The sequence below is a fragment of the Aspergillus alliaceus genome, assembly GCF_009176365.1.
Source record: "Aspergillus alliaceus strain CBS 536.65 unplaced genomic scaffold BDW43scaffold_93, whole genome shotgun sequence".
Classification (NCBI taxonomy): domain Eukaryota; kingdom Fungi; phylum Ascomycota; class Eurotiomycetes; order Eurotiales; family Aspergillaceae; genus Aspergillus; species Aspergillus alliaceus.
The window spans coordinates 40,749-59,301 of NW_022474776.1; the positions used below are offsets into that span (position 1 = coordinate 40,749).

The 18,553-nt window shown below is 46.5% G+C and overlaps 9 protein-coding genes across 9 annotated transcripts; 7 read left to right on the forward strand and 2 right to left on the reverse strand.

The window, feature by feature from the left end:
* Positions 1–1,216: 1,216 nt before the first annotated feature.
* Positions 1,217–3,060, forward strand: BDW43DRAFT_294602 (uncharacterized protein; the record flags this gene model as incomplete). Its single annotated transcript, XM_032043964.1, has 3 exons — positions 1,217–1,239; positions 1,292–1,312; positions 1,381–3,060. Coding segments are annotated over 3 exons (1,115 nt in total), but the record flags the coding sequence as incomplete, so codon positions are not given.
* Positions 3,061–5,111: 2,051 nt separating this feature from the next.
* Positions 5,112–6,707, reverse strand: BDW43DRAFT_317001 (uncharacterized protein; the record flags this gene model as incomplete). Its single annotated transcript, XM_032048433.1, has 2 exons — positions 5,112–6,134; positions 6,228–6,707. 2 exons carry the CDS (start codon positions 6,705–6,707, stop codon positions 5,112–5,114), a joined length of 1,503 nt encoding a protein of 500 aa, XP_031894092.1.
* Positions 6,708–7,068: 361 nt separating this feature from the next.
* On the forward strand, positions 7,069–7,821 carry BDW43DRAFT_294606 (uncharacterized protein). The gene has a single exon (XM_032043965.1). It carries the CDS (start codon positions 7,142–7,144, stop codon positions 7,310–7,312), a length of 171 nt encoding a protein of 56 aa, XP_031894093.1. The 5' UTR covers positions 7,069–7,141; the 3' UTR covers positions 7,313–7,821.
* Positions 7,822–8,002: 181 nt separating this feature from the next.
* On the forward strand, positions 8,003–9,637 carry BDW43DRAFT_294607 (uncharacterized protein). Its single transcript, XM_032043966.1, has 2 exons — positions 8,003–8,483; positions 8,553–9,637. The coding sequence occupies exons 1-2, from the start codon at positions 8,340–8,342 to the stop codon at positions 8,907–8,909; spliced, it is 501 nt and encodes a 166-aa protein (XP_031894094.1). The 5' UTR covers positions 8,003–8,339; the 3' UTR covers positions 8,910–9,637.
* On the reverse strand, positions 8,826–11,311 carry BDW43DRAFT_255974 (uncharacterized protein). Its single transcript, XM_032039871.1, has 6 exons — positions 10,967–11,311; positions 10,654–10,907; positions 10,371–10,604; positions 9,968–10,309; positions 9,759–9,899; positions 8,826–9,562 (listed from the first exon to the last, which is right to left on the reverse strand). Exons 1-6 carry the CDS (start codon positions 11,203–11,205, stop codon positions 9,084–9,086), a joined length of 1,689 nt encoding a protein of 562 aa, XP_031894095.1. The 5' UTR covers positions 11,206–11,311; the 3' UTR covers positions 8,826–9,083.
* Positions 11,312–12,128: 817 nt separating this feature from the next.
* On the forward strand, positions 12,129–12,824 carry BDW43DRAFT_294617 (uncharacterized protein). The gene is made up of 2 exons (XM_032043967.1): positions 12,129–12,470; positions 12,530–12,824. The coding sequence occupies exons 1-2, from the start codon at positions 12,171–12,173 to the stop codon at positions 12,542–12,544; spliced, it is 315 nt and encodes a 104-aa protein (XP_031894096.1). The 5' UTR covers positions 12,129–12,170; the 3' UTR covers positions 12,545–12,824.
* Positions 12,825–12,833: 9 nt separating this feature from the next.
* Positions 12,834–13,849, forward strand: BDW43DRAFT_255988 (kinase-like protein). Its single transcript, XM_032039872.1, has one exon. The coding sequence runs from the start codon at positions 12,870–12,872 to the stop codon at positions 13,686–13,688; it is 819 nt and encodes a 272-aa protein (XP_031894097.1). The 5' UTR covers positions 12,834–12,869; the 3' UTR covers positions 13,689–13,849.
* BDW43DRAFT_255993 (uncharacterized protein) lies at positions 13,720–14,595 on the forward strand. The gene is made up of 2 exons (XM_032039873.1): positions 13,720–14,017; positions 14,076–14,595. Exons 1-2 carry the CDS (start codon positions 14,011–14,013, stop codon positions 14,513–14,515), a joined length of 447 nt encoding a protein of 148 aa, XP_031894098.1. The 5' UTR covers positions 13,720–14,010; the 3' UTR covers positions 14,516–14,595.
* A 670-nt stretch (positions 14,596–15,265) lies between these two features.
* On the forward strand, positions 15,266–15,591 carry BDW43DRAFT_294621 (uncharacterized protein). Its single transcript, XM_032043968.1, has one exon. It carries the CDS (start codon positions 15,314–15,316, stop codon positions 15,542–15,544), a length of 231 nt encoding a protein of 76 aa, XP_031894099.1. The 5' UTR covers positions 15,266–15,313; the 3' UTR covers positions 15,545–15,591.
* Positions 15,592–18,553: the final 2,962 nt, after the last annotated feature.

Below are 18,553 nucleotides of genomic sequence, written 5' to 3' on the forward strand. Positions count from 1 at the left end.
GGCTTGCCTAGTCTACTGTTTTGCCACTTTTCGGAATTGGACGGTCTTGTGAGTCCCTTTAGGAGGGTTTCTCCAAATCTCAGTTGGCCAAATGAGGCGCCGTCATTAGCCCCGTCGAGATAGGCCGGCAGCCGCGTTTACCGTCCTTATCCTACTGGACTAGATGGTGGTGTGCTTCGGAGGTGTAATGACGGCTAGGGCCATTCCTCTGCCAACAATTGTGATGGGTCCGAACAATGGTGAGCTTGCTTCTGCATGGTATAGGAGACATAAATAGCCCGACCGGAGACCTGTCCTTCCGCTCCTGATCCTCCAACATTGTGTATCCTGTTGCATTGCCTGTTTACTTAGGTCATATTCCATATAATCAATCCTGAACATGAGTACCTTTCTTTTCTATAAGCCAAATTCCAACCCAGGTCGCTACTCCAGAAAGGAGCGTTTCAGTTTACGCCATACTGCGCTATCAGACAATGCGTTGAACGATGGGTCAAATCTCGCTATGAAGAAACCAACCTACCCTGAACCTGCGTGTCCCAGTGTTGGCAATGAGCTTGACCTGAGCATTCGCAACTTGCACTGCAGTATGTGTGCACCGCTAGAAGGATCTTAGATTTGAGATGATTTCATTGACATTAATGATAGCTCAGTCAATATCTACATGTGCGGAAACCCTGCCACAAACTTCAGGTGAACAGGATGCTTGCAGAACATCTATTGATTATGATCTGGATTCGCTGCACAGCCTCTTCTCCGCACCGGATACAGACTCGGAAAGCAATATCGGTGTAGCCGAGTCAGATGAAGTACATCCTGCAGGATTGGGGTTAGCCTCTATCAAAGATATATCTCCTAGCGAATCCGGTTATAGTGCACAGATTTCCAAAGGCGATGCCCCCCATACAATAGATTTTGGATCTCCCAATTCTCTACAAAGGAATTGCCTCGAACAGGGGAGCTGGGTTGGCCGTGACTCTTGCATAGCCTCTGAACCCTCTGATCCCATGCCCGCCTTAGCCTCCCACTCCGCAAATGTCTCACCCTCACCAATCCTACAGCCCATGTACGGCTCCTCTATCGAGTTAACATCTTCTCTCGCGCTTAATGAGCATCTGGAACGGGCCGAGGATCTTGTACCGAAATCGGGCGGCGATATACTCGGCGCGGAAACCTCTAGTGACAAGACATCTCCAAAGACAAGTTATTTGGAAGCTCAGGATGATATTTCCCTTCCTCATAGTAAGTGCCAGGACTATAGCTTCATGAACTTAGTATTGATAACTATAAACAGATGGAGAGACACATGGAACAAGTAGTGCCGATCTTGTTCCAGACCCTCCCCAAAGCGGGACAGTTGCTCCTGCTCCCTTTTTTGTGGAGGAACGCAATCTGTCAACTGAAGGAAGCTCCAGACCAGCACCGCAGGCTAGCTCCGGTTCACCTGATATGTTTGGTCCATCTCTTTGGCAAGAGAAACAGCCTCATGATGGCTCGTGTCACCTTGACATTGATTGCATTGACCCCACAGACTGCATTGCTATTCCCGAGTTGGATAAATCAATTATTGAGAATAGACCCGGACCCTCTGGCCTCACCAATACCGCGGCTTCGCAGCGGTGTATAGACATGGAGGTGCAAGACATGCCGCATAATCCTGAAGAGGCACCGAACGGCGTTGAGAAGACGTTGAGTACAGCTGCTTCAACGGACCCTTACGAACCTGATACCCAGACACAGCCAAGCCAGCAGGCATGTTTTGTTCGTGATGCCAGTGATTTTCCTGCCGATCCCACGGAACTGCCCTTGAGCAGCGTTCAAGGTCCGCGGAAGTACTATGAATTCTCTCATGTAGAGATCCGGAACCCTCGCCCTTCAAAGATGGTCAGCCCTTCTGTTGAGACTCAGAGAGATACTGTTGCCAGTCCAGTTTCGAGCTGCCACCATCTCCCGACCACTGAAGGGCCGTGGCATTTGAATGGAACGATTCTTTCCATCGACCTCCGGCATGCTGACTTTCCTACCCGCTTCGGCAAGTCCACCTTTCGTGTGTTTGGTGGCCAAGTTATCCAACTTCTTACGCTTGTTCACGGACCCATCAAAGCGTCACCTCCAAAGACTGTTCCTGGTGCAAAGATTAGCACAAAGAAACGGAAACTTAACCGTCCTGTCCCGTCTGCTGGCCCCCTTTCATCTGAACAGAAGCAATGCCTTCTGCGGTTAAGGGAGGAGGGTTATACATGGAATGAGATCGCGGCCAGGTTTCCAGGAAGAAAAAAAGGCACGCTTCAAGCTACCTATTACACAACATTGAAGAAGCTGCACCCCTCATCTTGTCTACCCCAGCAGCGCTCCAGACGATTTCCAACGGAGTCCCGATGGTCCCATAGCCCATCACAGAGGCTTGGACATACACGATATAGTCTGAGGTCAAGGGGGAGTGCGGTAAATTAACAAGTATTGGCCGATGGCTCATCCTTCAAGACGAAGCCGGTCACCCGATATTGGTGGTAGCTGTTGCAACATAATAACAGACCAAAACCACGATCCAGTAGACGTTGTGCGTCTTCTGTACTGGTGACCTACCTTGTTTTATCTGGCGGTTCTCGGTATATCATGCTCATAAGAGAGGTGAGGAAGCTGGTCTGGGGCATCAGAATGATCGACAAACGTATGAGACTCTAAGATCACCAAGCCTATGCTTCGCTGCTCTGCCTGACCCATCCAGTTCATGCTCTTTTTTGCTTATTAGCATCTTGTATATAGTTTAGCGGCCTCCATTGTACAAAAGCGATCATTTACATGGACTTGTCACATCATCTTGCCAGCGCTGCAGCGTTATGCTCAGATTATGCGAATTATACAACATTTGTACTGTCGGATCAAGGTATGCATCAAATAAATTCCACGCGATAAGTTTACTTGCCGTTCACGCAAAATGGTCTGGATATCCTATATGTGTTTTCCCACTTTGTATTTCTGCCTCGGGTTGTCCGCTACGGTGGGCCATAGATAAGAATTGGATATTGCGGAGTGGCCGCTATGGCCTACCGTAGGGCCGCCTTTGGCGAGCACGGATGTAATGAAATGGTTCTTTTCTCGGGTAGAATTTCTATTTGGGCCCGGCTGTTCGGAGTTAGTGTTTATCCCGGCCCTTACGTGTTAGTTCCCAAACACGCCTCCTACGTTTTCCCAATCGGGAACTGCTGCCTATCACCGCCGCCGCTTGTACCTTGGTCTTAAGGCCCAGTACATTGGCCAATCAACTTGTAGAGCACCTTTCAATTCCCAATTACGTCATTTCCTGTAGACGCCGCCTTTCCAGTAAAAACATCTGACCTCTCTGTCTCTAAGAGATGGAAGAGGCATCTATTCTTAAGAGATTGTCTAAGCTGATTTGAGTCATCCTTCATCCTGGAAATTCATCAATGGCGTACCAGTTTATGCTCGCCGACACTGCGAATTATCAAGGTCATTTGACCGTGCGGTACTGAGCAATTCAAGTTCACCTGTACAAGGGGACAAAGAAACCATGATGCACAATCACCATTAATTAACTGAACTAATTTACAAACAAGCCCAACCCCGAATGGCGACGCTCGCGGATTAATAAAAAGAAAAGCATACCCTTGAAGGGGGAGGGAAAGATCCTCGAGATACTCAGAGGACTGTGTCGGGGTCTATTTCTCATACTTCTCCCTAGGCAGTATCCTATTCACCCCGAAGACTACGAAGCGCGGCCTGCACGCATTCGAGAGCTTCCTTCAGTGCATCCTCCGCAGTAGTCAGGCAAGCGATACCGGAACAGATTGAACTATGCAGCTCATCAGGACGGATGCGGGCACCAGGCGGATCCCGAAGAGGCCCCTCGAGGTGGAAGAAGTGCATGGAGTTATCAAGACATGCGCGAGTTTCATTGACATGCTCAGAGGTCTCACGGAGAAGGGCTTCAATGACCGCTACAATGGAATCAAAAGCATTAGACAAAGAGGATCACCAGGAAGGATTAGCACGAGTACTCACTATCCACAAGACAGCCAGGAGCGGACAGCTCCGGACCAGTCAGATCAATAACCTCGCGACGGTCCATCTTACAGAAAAGGCTAGGCCAAACTACAAGGTTAGTATCTTCACTAAGTCTCTGTCAAGGCAAGATATCAGGCTGAGACATGCCAAGCTGGCTAGATAGTCACAGGGAGGGACAACTCAGTCTGCTTAGATATGAAAAGATAACGTTGATAAAAGGCTGATGGTTGTCGAGATAGATGCTAGTAGATCTAGAGATAAAAATATGACCACAAGGAGAAAAAAAGGCCTGCTTTTAACCCTCGCTTACAGTAGTAACACTGGGAACTCGCGGCCAGCGGAAGCGAGATAACTTGTGACCATGGCAGTTCATTCACTGATCCAAAATTCGCCAATGAGATCGCTCAATGCCACCCGCTGATGCGATGCCCAAGCCCACCGACACTGCCTAAACCACATGACAGACTGACATCTAACCATTCGCTTCTTTGGCATGGATGCCAAAGAATACAGGACCTTATACCAACAATAAGTGCAACATGTCACTTTGCCATTGAGGGGGTAGACCAAAACTGCATAGAAGGGATCTCGCCCCCTCGACTGGAGTCCAGTTCGTAGCCAACCGTTCTCTTTTCAGATACTCGCATATTCCAAAACCCCCTTTCCAGCCTTTAACGTGTGCCTGATAATGACGACTGCCCCATCTCCGTTGATCTTAATGACGACAGTGTCGAACTATCCAATAGCACCGGTGGCGATACTATCCCAGGAACCCCAAGTCATCGCGCGCAGATTCCTACGTGCTCTGGCAAGAAGGACACTACTCATGTGAATCGAAGCTTCGGAGACTTTGAATCAATGTCCATGGATGGCGATAGAGCTCAGACAGCGCGCTCCGAAACTGCTGAATGCGTAAACCCGTCTTGCAAGTCCCAGGGCAAATAAAAGACGAGCAGGTTCCGAAACGCCACATGTGTCACAGAAGCTGAAGAGAGCTAGGCAGATGTAGATCACCTAGCAAGATCCTTTCCAAAGCGGGCCTTGTTCCAAGTTAGAGTCGCGCCAAGGCATACGATCCTCGTAGAATTTCATTTGTAGCCCGCACGGAGTCGCTTTCGTCTGTGTTCCTCTGCTCTGCACAAGAGCTTCTCGCGTAATCTCATTCGCTTTTTTGTCGGTCGGACATCTAATTTCGAATGATGGAAGTCGATGATCAAAACCCGACCTAGCTCAGTATTCCACAGGAGATTATCCGGCCGAAGATCCTGATGCAAAACCCCCAATGAACGAATTTTCTTCTGAGACCGCAAAATTTCACGCCTGATCGCCTTGGTATGATTTATCTTACTAATGGGCTCACCACCCCAAGCCATGAGTAGCATATGGTGGATCTGTCCAGCCCCATGTAGAAAGTAGATCTTGGCCAGGTCGATTGCACCGAGGAAAACAGGGACTGCAGACCCTTGTACTTGCCAAAGTATACAGTAAATATCCGCTTCACGTTTTACCTTGTTCCAGAGATAGGCCGTAGTCCCTTTACCGACAACCGTATACCCATATGTAGTGCAGGTGATCTTGAAGGGCGCTCCAGATGCCCCACAGCCTCCTATCGGCATGCAGTCGCGATCAAGATTTTCATCCAGCTGCTGTTTAATCTGCTGAACCAAGCTCTTGGCGTCGATCAGGTGTCGGCTGCTGGTTCTACCCTGCTGATGGAGCATAATATTTGGGCAATCATCATCTAGCTGGCCTCCTTGTTGTAGGCCAAGTAGGCATCGCTGGGTACAAAATTGAGCGCTGTGTTGATACCGACCGCTTTCATTATGTCGGGACCCCGTCTGACGTGCTGATCGTTGCACCGATGGAGATAATGGAGATGATGGAGACGATGTGACCTGGCTGAAGCCACGCTTCCGCCCACCGGGAGCAGGGTCCGTATCGGAATCAGGTGAATTGTCAGGGTCTATCGTATTTGGCGCACACTGAGCTCGAGACCGTGTCGGCATTCCACGGCGCTGTGTAGAAGATCCAACAGGCGAGGACGACAGGAGATACTCCGAGATAGTGCGCGCGGAGCTACCAGAGGGACTATATTCCGAGCCCAGTGGGTTCTGTCATAATTCTCTTTCCGGGATTTGGGAGCGAGTGTGATCAAAACTTGTCTTCCAGAGAGGTAGCTGTGCCTGTGCATTATTTCGCCATACCTGGTCGCGAAATCGCGCGCTGAAGCTCATTAGACACAGACACAAAACCCGTGCAATGGCCGTCAATGGCTGCTCGAAGCTGCAGTTATCATCAGGATCGATCTCCATGTTTGGCTCACATAGATGGTAATATAGGGTGCTCGGTTCATCGTAAGGGACGTGTAGCAGAACCAACGCAAATCCATTAGTCAAATAGGAGAACTTGAGCCCTTCCTGAATCATTACATGGTACTCTTGGGTCACAGCGGATCCTGTCAGCCGGGCTGCATTATATTTCAACTTTGTGGGCTCTTCAGTGGGGACGGAATCAGGCTGGACTATCTCTTCCCAAAAATTCATCGGTTGCAGTCCTGCATAAAGGTTCTCAACGGATAGCTTATGAGGTGGCTTATACTCAACCGTTGTCAAGAGGGTACTGTTATCTCCATCGACTCGGTGAATGCAGAACTGATCTGGTCGGGAACGCCGGGAACTTGACATCCCGTCCAATTGAGAGTTGTTGGCTTCGATGGGATTGAGAGCGTTTGTATGATTGTCAAACCAGACTTCATCACCCAGGCCAAATTCATCTCAAGCAGCCGGTATCTTGCAGAGCTCAGTGATAATGTCATGAACATGGTCCTCCACGCCAAATTGTTCATAGCTCTCTCGATCTTGTTCACTGCTTAGTGCCCTTTTATTAAAACGTTTTCCAAAACCTTCCAGCTCAAGACGTGGCGGGAACAGCTGTGCCGCAGCCTCCCCTGGAGGTGCGAGATAGGTGCAAACAGAACGGAAAAAACCTCCTATTGCCTAGTGGCACAGTCTTCCCAAGGCAGAAGTTGTAACGGACAGCATTTCCCAGTGGGCGGCGGGATTTTTCCTGTTGTGGATCGGGACGGAGTTGCGGCTCGTAAAGGCAGCGAGAAAAGGGTATGGCAGTGACGAAGAAGTTCTCGAAAGGTCGTATGTCGCGTTCGTTCCTCCACTTCCCTCCTCAGCTCTGCTTCCCACCTTCTTTCTTCCTCTGCCTTTCGCTGGTTTTCCTCTGCTTGTTTTTGTTCTTCCTCTGCCTTACGTTGGCTTTCCTCCGCCTGTCCCCTTAACTTCGCTTCCCGCTGTCGCTCTTCCTCTTGCCTTTTTCCGTTCTTGCTCCGCCTCTAAGAAGAGCGCCTTGTAATCCGGTGAGCTGTTGCTAGCCATATACTCTATGTGGATGTGGAGTTGGGGGTGATTAAAGAAGCTTCATTTTAATAGAGTCAAGGGGAGGAGAACGGACAAGCTGAAAAGAGATGGGTTGTACGTGTTTGTGTCAGCTGACCATGAATTCGGCTAATGTTTTCTTGCATAAAAATAAGCCTGCCCATTGGACCTGTTAAGGCTTCCTCGAACTTGTAATGTTAATTAATGAAGAAAACATATGATTCCCACATTTAGAATCCAGAGAAAATCCCCGGGGACCAAAGCTCTACGGTCTTCTTTTCTGGTCAACACTCATGTATTTGAACAATCCTGATCCTCGGGTCGCCACGGGATTGATTGCTCCATCCGCTAATTATAATGCTAAACTTATTTCGGATGGGGTTGTGGCCCACCCAATCAGCAAGAAAACGTCTATTATTAAGTTTCCTCATGATTCGGAATATTTCTGTATGTAGTTCCATAACTTATTAACTAGTTAGTTAGATAACTAGTTAAATATTATTGTGTTAGTCAGCTAATGCCAAGTCTTTGCCAACAATAGTATGACAATTCAACTGTTAGCTTTAATAGTGAAAGTTATCGAATTTCGCAGTAAATAAGCTTACTGCCAGCAACTGATCTGATACTGTTTGCACTGGTGTTTTTGTATTAGACATATTTTAGAGCCGAAAATATTAATTACTTCATGTGGGCGACTTAAGAACTATACGCAGCAACTATCGCGAGTTGGGCACCGGGGTATATTGTTCTATTTTGCCCCACCTGGATCACCCCTCCTTCCCGCCGAAGTTATCTTTTTGAGGGACTCAAATTGACAATTAACCTCGCACTTCTTTCGCCTACAAGCCCACCCAATCGAGGCCAACTTTCACACACATCCTAGTGCTATTTTTTCTTCACTTTGCACTGTTGTCGATAAGCTAATCGACAATGACAGGAAATCTTGACTACGAAATCATACGTGGAGCTATTCCCAAAGTACTGGCCCAGAGGACTGCGGATGCGCTGCAAAAACAACCTAAACATCCACGGGAGAAGTACGACGCTTTCGAAATACCTCCAGTATGCTCTGAAGTTCGAGATACATTTCTTAATGTAATTAAAGGAACATAACATCCATGAACTGCTACTAATCAGCAATAGAACGCAGAAAAACATGTTCTCTCCCGGATATGCCACCCAAAACCAGTTCCTTCGCAGCCTGACCACATTTTTGCTGGCATATTCCGCGAGACTGTCGCCGATCCGAAAAAGCTGAAAACAGCAGAGAAGGGTGAAATATATGTCACAATCGCTCTTACACCACTCTCCCCGGCAAACGGTTGGTACACATTCTACCGAGGCGCAAGAGCAAATCAATCCGCTCCGACTATTGAAACTCCGAAAGATGCTCTTAATCTTGATATTGGGGATGCCGTGGTATGGAGAGGTGACCTAATTTATATACATTCTTCGGGTGGTGGTGGCATGTTTCAGACAATCGTTTACCAGATAGATTAATGGCCTTGACGGAGATATGACGAATAATCACGACATTTGGCGATATACTCATGACAGGAATAGCTCTGTGCAACCATTGTTGTATTAATATAAACAAAATGTACTCTATCGACACCATAGCCCGTGCGTCTCTGAAAGGATAAATATCACGGATAAAGCACATATAATCATCTCTTAATGTGATATAGGAACTGTCATGTGCAGGATAGGATTATAGTTTTGGTCCCAATTTCCTAGATTAAGAAGAGTCTCACCTGTTTCTTGTAGTCTCGCATCGTAGTCTTTGTCCCAATTCCCGAAGGGTAATGATCCTGCGGGCGTGGGATTTTGGGAGCCGAAACAAGATAAATCTGGATTGTAGTTTTTGTCCCAATTGCCTAAATTGAGAAGGGTTTCCGATCTTGTTCTTTGGGATCTCGTATCGTAGTCTCTATCCCAGTTTCCAAAGAATAGCGATTCCGCACGAGTGGGGTTTTGTGAACCTAAAGCGGATAATTCCGGGATATAGTTCTGGTCCCAGTTACCCCCATAGAAGCTTTCGGGAACAGATGTCTTTGATTGTGGTTGCTGGTTGCATGATGGCATAGTACAGTCTTGGGCCCGCTCCGCTGGAGCAAATGCTGATGATGCCGAAAGCTGAAGCTGGTGAGAAACTTAAAAACCTGTTAGCTATACCTATAGGGGTTGATTTATAAAGGGGACTACCATTGCTCAAGTTGGAAAGCCCATTGCCCCTGGCTTCCCAGCCCTCAGAAAGGGAGGAGGCATGCAGTGGTTGGTACACTGTTGCACTTGAGCCTGTGCCTCCGCGCGAATCATCTTGGGGTTGGGGTATATCCGCGGTTGTACCTTGGCAGTTCATCTGAAATCCGTCACTACCGGTCTCTCCCGTGTTGACTAGTGGACTTGGTTGCCACATTGTTTCTGACGCAGGTCGACTCAGTTCCGTTGGCCAAGTATTCAGTCCAGCTTGATGTTTAGATCCAAAATCTGTCGCTTGAGATTGAGCTTTAAAAGCCTACTAGTGGACATTGTCTATCTGCCCGGCACAAACTTACCTGGAGGTGCGTTGATTCTGAGATTTCTCCCTGTACCCCAGTGATGTGTCGTATTACTTGACGAATCAGTTGGGGCATCTGCGGTAGACGTACGGACTGCGATCTGACTGCTAGGATGCGCCTCGTTGATGTGACCTCTGCTTTCGTAATCGGGCAGCTTCAGAGAGTCACTAGACTGTTGGTGACAATTGAAGTATTCTACAAGTTGTTGTCGACCGGCAGGGGACGTGGTAGTAAACTCATTGTTGCTGTTGTCGTCTATCTGAGTTGAAGACGATTCGGCGCTTTGGGTATTGGGAAGTAGTGATAGTTGATAGTCTGGCAGCCGAGGATTGTGAGATACTGGGTCGATCATGAATATTAGTAACAAGGGCTATTGTATTATATATAGAAAGATGCCTACCGAGGGCTGTGCTCAAACTACTATCTTTGCTGATATTCCCGCTCTGCGTAGCTCTGGGTAATAAATTATCGGGTTGTTGAGTTGTCCAAGTTGGATTATTGCCGTCATTTTCGCTCGTAGTGTGTTGCGACCCGGGTACTGAAACGCCCTCGAGCTCGGTATTGGAGTCTGTAGCGATGGCGAGGCAGTTGTGGTTCGTTGACGCGGTGCCGGTTGTGTTCTTTAATTTTTTTCCTGTGAAAGAGGTCAGAAGCGTTCTCAAGATAGGTGGGCTGTAGCATACTCGGCTTTTCGATCGCAAATCTTGTCCGTTTATTCGTATTGCCGGTGCTATTGCCAGGAGCTGTAATGTTGCAGATGTTATCGTGGGTAGTTATTAGGTTGTAGATATTTTGGTAAGGAGTTGTAATGAGTTTCTCTTCGAGAGTCTTAGACACGAAGCTCCCTACGTCTATCAAGTGATACTTGGTCACAATCTCCTTGATTCCAAGTCTAAGAAGAAGATGGGCATTCCTTTCAATAGTGCCACGATTTTGCCTATATGAATAGCTAGGTATTGTTAGTAGTGGAAGATAGACAAAGATCGAGAAACATACGTCCCCTCAGGCACAGACTGCGGCAGAGCAGCAAGGAATCCATCACCACCAAGACACTTAGCCCATGCATCATAGTTGCGACCTTCTTGAACAGCCTTTTCAAATTCTCTCTGATCAAAACCTGGCCATGTTTTGACATCTGGATATCGACGTTTAATGTCATGCACAAGTGTCTCGCACCCATATTTGCTCCACTTTTTGCCTGTATGATAGCCATTGTGAAAAGCGCTTCGGAACATGCTCAACTTCTCGAAACGGCTTTTGATTATGTTGATCTCGACAGTCGTCTTCCTCTGCTCGAGTTTACGGATAGCTATACCCCAGTGGAATCCTTGGAAGATTTCGGGCTGATCCGTAAAAAAACTGTCATGATCAGATTGCCACTGCTTAAACGTCCTTTTTAATGAAGACGTTATTTCAACATGGGATAGTAATTGTATCTTATTGATTCTCAACTCAGTGTTCGACTCAGCGTTCGACTCAGCGTTCGACTCAGCGTCCGACTCAGCGTCCGACTCAGCGTTCGACTCAGCGTTCGACTCAGCGTTCGACTCAGCGTTCGACTCAGCGTTCGACTCAGCGTCCGACTCAGCGTCCGACTCAGCGTTTGACTCCGTGTTCGGGTCTGTATTCGAGTCTGCATTCGACTTCGTCTTCTTCCTCGGCTTTCTGTACACAAACAAGCTATTTAGAAACAGTTTTTTCTCATTCGAGAGGCTATTGAAACGACCACGAAAATCTGCTTTGGGAATTGTATCGCGGTTGTTTTCCAAAAGTTGAAGCAGATGGCCCAGGATTCTATCGAACTCGATCAAAACAGTATTATTCGACGATGATTCCATAACTGAAAAGCCGACTGATTCCAAACAGAATTGTTCTTCTGTCAGCGGCTTGTCGGTGAGATGTGGGTGAATAGAACAGCGGCAGTCATCGCGCCGTTACCCCTCTCTCTAAAACATCCCTGCACCTCCTGCATACGCACTATACCCCTTTCACCAGAATGTTGATATTTGGGGGATCAAATATCAACATTCTGGTGAAAGGGGTATAGTGCGTATGCAGGAGGTGTGTAGCAGAGTCTCTGCGAGTGATGCTTCACTTTCACCCATACAATCGATCATCCCTCCCGTAAATCTAAGTAAATCTAAAGTTGGCAGATATGGTCTAGAACCGCTTTTCACGATGGAGCAAGGGATAAAGGGCAATGGTATTCCCCTATGCTCCTTCATCTATTCAAGCAAACGCCTACGCTGCATCTTTCCATCCGCCTGCCATGTGCTCCTACACGTCTGCCAGACTACTGTATCGTGGATGTACTCGGGATCCACCCCATACTTTCGCAAAGCACTATTACAAAAGGTGTCCGCAGGCCGTGAACACTGGCGTATTTTGTACCGACGCTGTCTTTGATCCGTCCCTTGGTATGTTTGGAATTACAACCCGGCGCGGCACTTGTCCTAGTGACCGAGACTCCGGTATCTCCACAAACACAGTTGTCGAGTCCGTATGTTTATCTGTTCCATCTTCTCTTATCTCTCCGGATTTCCATTAATTTGTTGACAGGATATCCTGGACTAAGGATGATGAGACAATCTCATATATGCAAGGTCATATATGCAAGGTTTCGCGAGGAGGGAAAAGCAATAGGAACTATGGGTCTTTTGTTGCGTGTTGGATGAACACGGATCTAACTTGTTTGGTTTGATTTGTCGTTGACACGCGATTAAAGGGGTTGGGGGATAGATTAGGCTACGCTTTTCTAAGTAGGAGCTAAGTGGCTGTGGCGCCGGATTAGAGATCGGGCCGAACCCTGCTTCCTAGATATTTAGAGATCAATCCATCCCCATCCAGATCTGAATCTCTTAGTAGCAACATCTTTTATTAACTTTTCTCCCTAAACGTTATGGATAAGGCTTCTGTTGGGCCTAGTATACCTGGTGGACAAACTCAGCCTTCATTGATCGCTATAGGGACAACAAGTTCAGTTTATGCGATTGATAGCTGTTTTGTCCTGAAACGTCGCCCTAAACCATCCGACGATTTTGCTCACCTGGCCTATAACATCGAAATCCGCGCTTATGAACGGTTGGGTAATCATCCACGAATCGCAACCTGTCGAGAAGTAACGGAAAATGGCATAATCATAGAGCGCGGTGAATGTCTACGCAAGAAAATACAGAGCGAGGGACCAAAGACGACAATGCAGACCAGACTACGATGGGCCCGAGAGGCTGCAGAGGGCTTGCGCTACATACATCATAAAAATATTATCCATGCTGATGTTGGTTGTCATAATCTACTCTTGGATCGGTCGGGCCATATAAAGTTTATTGACTTTGCTGGCTCTGGTATCGATGGAGAAGCTCCTTTAGTATGCTACGAATGGTGTAGCTATCGGCCGGGATCGGAACCTGATATCAAAACAGATATGTTCGCCTTCGGCTCGACCCTTTTTGAAATAGAGACGGGTAAGAAACCTTACCACGACTTAGAGAAGACTCTTGAGACTGGACAATTAATGAGAAGAGTGGAGCATCTTTTTACTGTGGGGCAGTACCCCAGAGTAGATATGCTCATACTTGGTGGCGTCATTTTACGTTGTTGGAACGGATACTATAGCTCAATGGATGAAGCCATGAGAGATATAGACGCTTGCTGCCAGGATAAGCATGGTAGAAGCAAGATCACATCTCGTGGCTTTGGGCAATGTGTTTTATTTTGATGTATTGGTATTTGTATATTACAGAACGTTCGTCGACGTTTGCGGAGGTTTCTTACCGGGAGACAAATTACATATGGCACTTGTTTATGATCTAGTAGTGGATAGTTTAAGGGGACCATTTATATGTGTTAACGACTCTGACACGGTTAGGTCAAAGTACGTGTTTTCTTCCTGTTACTAGCCCCTTTTTTTGGCTATGCGCTTACTTGCTATCAATCGTAGCGATTAGGTGGCTGATAGATCGCATCAGTTATAAGTATAGGTCATAGAAATCCAGACCAGGCCGAGTGGCACCGTTGCCATCTTCTACAATCATAGAAACATGCCAGGTAGGCAAGAACACAGCGCGATAACTCTATTTTGGATTGACTGGTCCAGGATCAACAGAAGCACGAATTATCGAACCCTCATTTCGAATTCAACATGCAACAGCTGACCAATACCAACTTGGAACCATGGCGCGCCGTTTGTTTCTCCCTCTTGAAACGCTACTGTCCGGTAAGGAAGGGATCATTGCTCTTCTCGAATACGGAGAAATCACACGAGCTTTTCCCGGTCTGTGGAAACTCCTTTGGCTGGGGGAGGATTGGTCACTGCAGCAGGCAATAATCATTAGCTTTGAAGGTGATCGGGCTATTCTGACATATGAATTCAACACAATCAAGGTACCGGAAGAAGCGTTGCGTAACTCTTACGCCGGTAGTATGCTTCTGGACCCAAGGAATGGTTGTAGGGCGGTTATGGCTAAAGCGCTCTATGCTGGGATACGAAAGAACCTCGGCCGCATCGTTGGACATATGGCGTGGATGATTCGCCAGTGGTTGTAGCGGTTGCCTAACGGATGATGTACGTAGCTTCTACATAGCTATTAACGCACAGTGGAGATAGCACTTTGCGTTGGTGAAAATACTAGATCCTACTTGCTGATCATCAGTCGGTTGACGGTAAAGATTATGGCTTCGTTCTAGACTATCTAGAACTATGGTCTGTTCTATGAGTGACTTTCGGGACCATCTGAAGAAGAATACTCGGGTCAAACTGGACTTGCTGGTCTGATAGTGTCAGTGATCGATTATAAGGACAAGCATTGCTCGACTGCTCACCGCATGTTCTCTCCAGCCGGCTGATTCTGAATATTACTATCATTTTTCATTTGGTTTGCTCCTGTTTTCGACCAATCTTCGACGCGAATTCCAATCCTTTCCATTATGGCTTGCTTAAACCTTCTTCACTGGATCGAAATGTCTTGGTTATCTGCAGGTCTGTTTCCTGCAGTACGCCGTGATCCGAACTGGAAGACACGTACATCTTCCGGTAACGAAGAAATCCACCAACATGGATATACTCCGCCTCAGCCCATGGCCAATAGTACTGTATCTCCACCATGTAAAGCTCGACTGCGTTCGCGGAGAAGCATGCATTCATTCTCAAGGCTTTCCGAATCCTGGCGAGCCTGCTTTCCCATATCCACCAATGAAATTGTTTCAAAATGCCAGGATGACAGTCCACTTTTATACCAGCCTACGAAACAGCCGGTACGAAACATTATCGAAGTCGAGAAAGAGTTCGGGATATCTTTTTTCAGAGACTACCGCGGTGTCGATGACACAGAGAACGAGCTTCTTATGGTGTTCTCAGCTCGGTTCCAACATTCCCCAAAAAAGGTCCATTTAATATCCTGCCCACGGGTTATTCGTGCCAACAATCTTGACCCAGATGCTCAGAATTTACTCCAAGTCAAGCTCGACGCTGTGGTGGAACGTATACCCGATTCAGAATGGAACAAACTCGAGAAGCGTTATAAGATTGCTCGGAAGAAGTGGCTTGTTATCTCTAGTATGTCGGAGGGCGTTTAGGATTTTATAAAAACCAGCTTAATCAATTCACTTGGACGCGATCCTCTACCGGGTGGCCAGGTGTAGGATTGTATTTATTTGTCTCTCCTAATACATATATACCCAAAATCTAAAATCAAAAACCGAACTAATAATTTAAAATCAGCCATGTCAACGGAAGCTTTCATAGAAGTCGCAGTTATTTTCTGGTTTCTTCTTGTCGCTGTGTTCCTTCTTTCCTACTCTTGCAGAGAGCAGTCTGATGAAAATTTGGCTGGTGTTCCTCTTCCCGTGACAAGGTTTGCACGTCTAATTTTGCGAGCTTCTACCTATGACAAGCAACATTACAGTGGTTGATTCGTTCTATTTCAGCATCTAGGAGGCGACAAGATTAAATTCGAGCCAGTACAGGCTAGACAGTCGCCCAATACCCGGTTCGAGCCTGCATATTTGCCTCGAGGTCTCACTATTATGTCTGATCCATCTGATTCTGTATGAATATCCTTACAAATCTACCCATTTCGATTCTGCTAGTTACCGTTCTTAGGACTGACCTAAGTCGAGACAAACGTCACAAATAGAAAGCGGCAAAATACATCAGCAACAAGGGAGAAAGAGATTCCTAAAAAAGAGAAAAAGAAAGAAGATCGGAGCTTGAAATACAATAGAGCATGGAATACCGCTCGTTTAGACGGACTAGTGCTGAGAAAGATACGTAGGGTTGCGAGGAGGTCCTGCTGTGTATGCAGGGAAAATGGCTTGCGAACATTAGTCTGTAATACATGTGGCCATGAAACCTGCGCAGAGTGCTTGATTTAATGTATTTTTCCTGGCTTCTATTACACTTCATACTCTTGTTCTTCCTGGCTCCGTTCTATATAACTGTTCTAGGTACTCAACCTAACCACCCTGTTTGGGTGGGGAGATGTGGTGCCAAAATATCAGTTGTTAGCCCCGGCAATGGTGAATATTAGGACAAAGCACATGCAGTATTTGATGTTCTATTACAGGGATAGGGTGACTCTTAATACATTTCCTGCGCCCAACAAGTCGTGTGCAGATCCCTGCCCGAACAGCCTGGTCAGACTTCGGCCTTTATACCTGCACTTTCTAGCTTTTCCTTGCTAGCGAGGACTATTTCTTTCGTCAATTCTATACTATCTACCCTACATACAGTTATCAATATCTCTTTAACTTTGAAAGAAAAGAAACATGAACCAATTCCACGTGCCGTGCCCGCACTTTATTTTACTCCGTGTTGACGAGAGCTCCGAACCTCATATACATTCATCTGACTCCCTCCAGCCCGTTCTAAGCCAGATTCTATCCCCGAACTACAAGATAATCATTCAACAGTACCTTGCTCATACACAGGCACGTATGTTAAATGGCATCGTGGATATATGTTTGAGAGATATATGTGCTGAATATGATACTGGGCATAGTTCAACTTGAACCGCGAAGAGATCCTATCCAAACAAATCAGCGAATCAATCCTATCGATCCTATCCAAGCGAAACAACAAAGCAATTCTATCCAAACACAAAAACTAATCGAATCGAATGAAGTCGCATTGTCACCGACTTTTACAAATGACGAGCACGTATTCCGAACAATCGTCATTGACCTCCTAGATGCTCTTACTGTGAACGGGTGTCAGCTCTTCATGCAAAAGTTGATAGGGGCAATTGACCCATTTAAAAAAGACCAGTATCCTTATTCTGGCGGTGACCAAACCAAACCCCCTTGGTGGCCCAAAGAACTTCAGCATTTCCAACCACGCACCAGAAGAAAGGCGGGTACAACTCCCACTCGCACCTGCAGGCTGTCAGAATTAACAATAGTAAACGTGGTACTGATTTATATAGATGTTATGATATTCATATCTTACATCTTGTCCGATCGATCATTATGGCACCACATAGTCTCCATAATCGAAGACAAGTGTAAGGTGATGGGGCAGGCAATTAGTTGGACGAATATAGAACTGTTCCACTGTATTCAGTCTCTAACCATGGAGTACCATGGTAATATGAGCGGTATGATGATCACTATCTAGTTAAAGGAGGCTCTCTAACTTTCTTTCTTCTTGTTCAGTTGCACCTAGTGTTAGTGATCGTCACTCCCTCGAAGTCCACGAGATCTCCAAAATTGCATCGATGTTTCGTTGCAAGGCACCTGGTTTCTATGCAAAGGCTGGCTACGTCAACTATAACACCCACTTCTTGAACTCACAGGTCAATCCACAAGAAGAGTTTTCAATTGAGTACAGAGTCTATAATCTTCGGGGTGGTGAAATGTTGGTTCTACTAGTCCCTCAGTAGACTGACTACACTAATACTGACAATGTTGATAGTTATCGAAACATTGCCACATCAATGATAATCAAAGACAATCAACTACAGTCAACATCTAGATGTTTCCATCCATTGCTACAACATCCATGGATTGTTTGGCAGATTCAAGATCATCCGGTAATTGGCCACATCTGCTATGGCCGAGTTCCACTGGATCCTTTTTATGTGTAAGTGCCCATATAAACTATCTGACAGGTAGGTTGTTACTGAATTTAAGTACAGGGCTTTCACATTACTTCCTCAAACACCCTGGGAGAGGATAGAATCCTCAATCTCCTCGAATCTCCTCGAACATGTAGTTTGGCTAGAGAAATACGGGCAATATAACAGATGACTCAGATAAATCCAGTGATCACAGGCCTTGCGACAATTTTTGTTATTGTAATATTAGTGAATTTCTGAATAGGAAGATCATGTGCTCGTAGCGCGAAAGCTAGTGTGTTCAGGATATGTAGGTGTCACTGTCAGATGAGCTTCGAGCATTTGCATGCCGCGACGCGAAACTGAGCGGTAATATCAGATAGAATTAATCTTCTAGCATGTCTACTCTAAAAGCAACAGGGGCAGGCAGCGTGTCTGCTGAGCCCAGGACTATCAGGAATCATATGTACCGGGGTCTATTCCCAATATGTTCCGTCAATAGTCAATAGGAGATCATTAGTGGTAGCGAAGT

Bases quoted from the DNA above. Each gene is read 5' to 3' on its own strand.
- BDW43DRAFT_294606 (XM_032043965.1), top strand. From the start codon at position 7,142: ATGGCAGTGACGAAGAAGTTCTCGAAAGGTCGTATGTCGCGTTCGTTC.
- BDW43DRAFT_294607 (XM_032043966.1), top strand. From the start codon at position 8,340: ATGACAGGAAATCTTGACTACGAAATCATACGTGGAGCTATTCCCAAA. The intron at 8,484-8,552 runs GTTCGAGATACA...AATCAGCAATAG, and splicing joins TACCTCCAGTATGCTCTGAA to AACGCAGAAAAACATGTTCT.
- BDW43DRAFT_255974 (XM_032039871.1), bottom strand. From the start codon at position 11,205: ATGTTCCGAAGCGCTTTTCACAATGGCTATCATACAGGCAAAAAGTGG. The intron at 10,310-10,370 runs GTAGGCATCTTT...TGATCGACCCAG, and splicing joins TAGTTTGAGCACAGCCCTCG to TATCTCACAATCCTCGGCTG. The intron at 9,900-9,967 runs GTAAGTTTGTGC...CTCAAGCGACAG, and splicing joins CAGAATCAACGCACCTCCAG to ATTTTGGATCTAAACATCAA.
- BDW43DRAFT_294617 (XM_032043967.1), top strand. From the start codon at position 12,171: ATGGTATTCCCCTATGCTCCTTCATCTATTCAAGCAAACGCCTACGCT.
- BDW43DRAFT_255988 (XM_032039872.1), top strand. From the start codon at position 12,870: ATGGATAAGGCTTCTGTTGGGCCTAGTATACCTGGTGGACAAACTCAG.
- BDW43DRAFT_294621 (XM_032043968.1), top strand. From the start codon at position 15,314: ATGGTGTTCTCAGCTCGGTTCCAACATTCCCCAAAAAAGGTCCATTTA.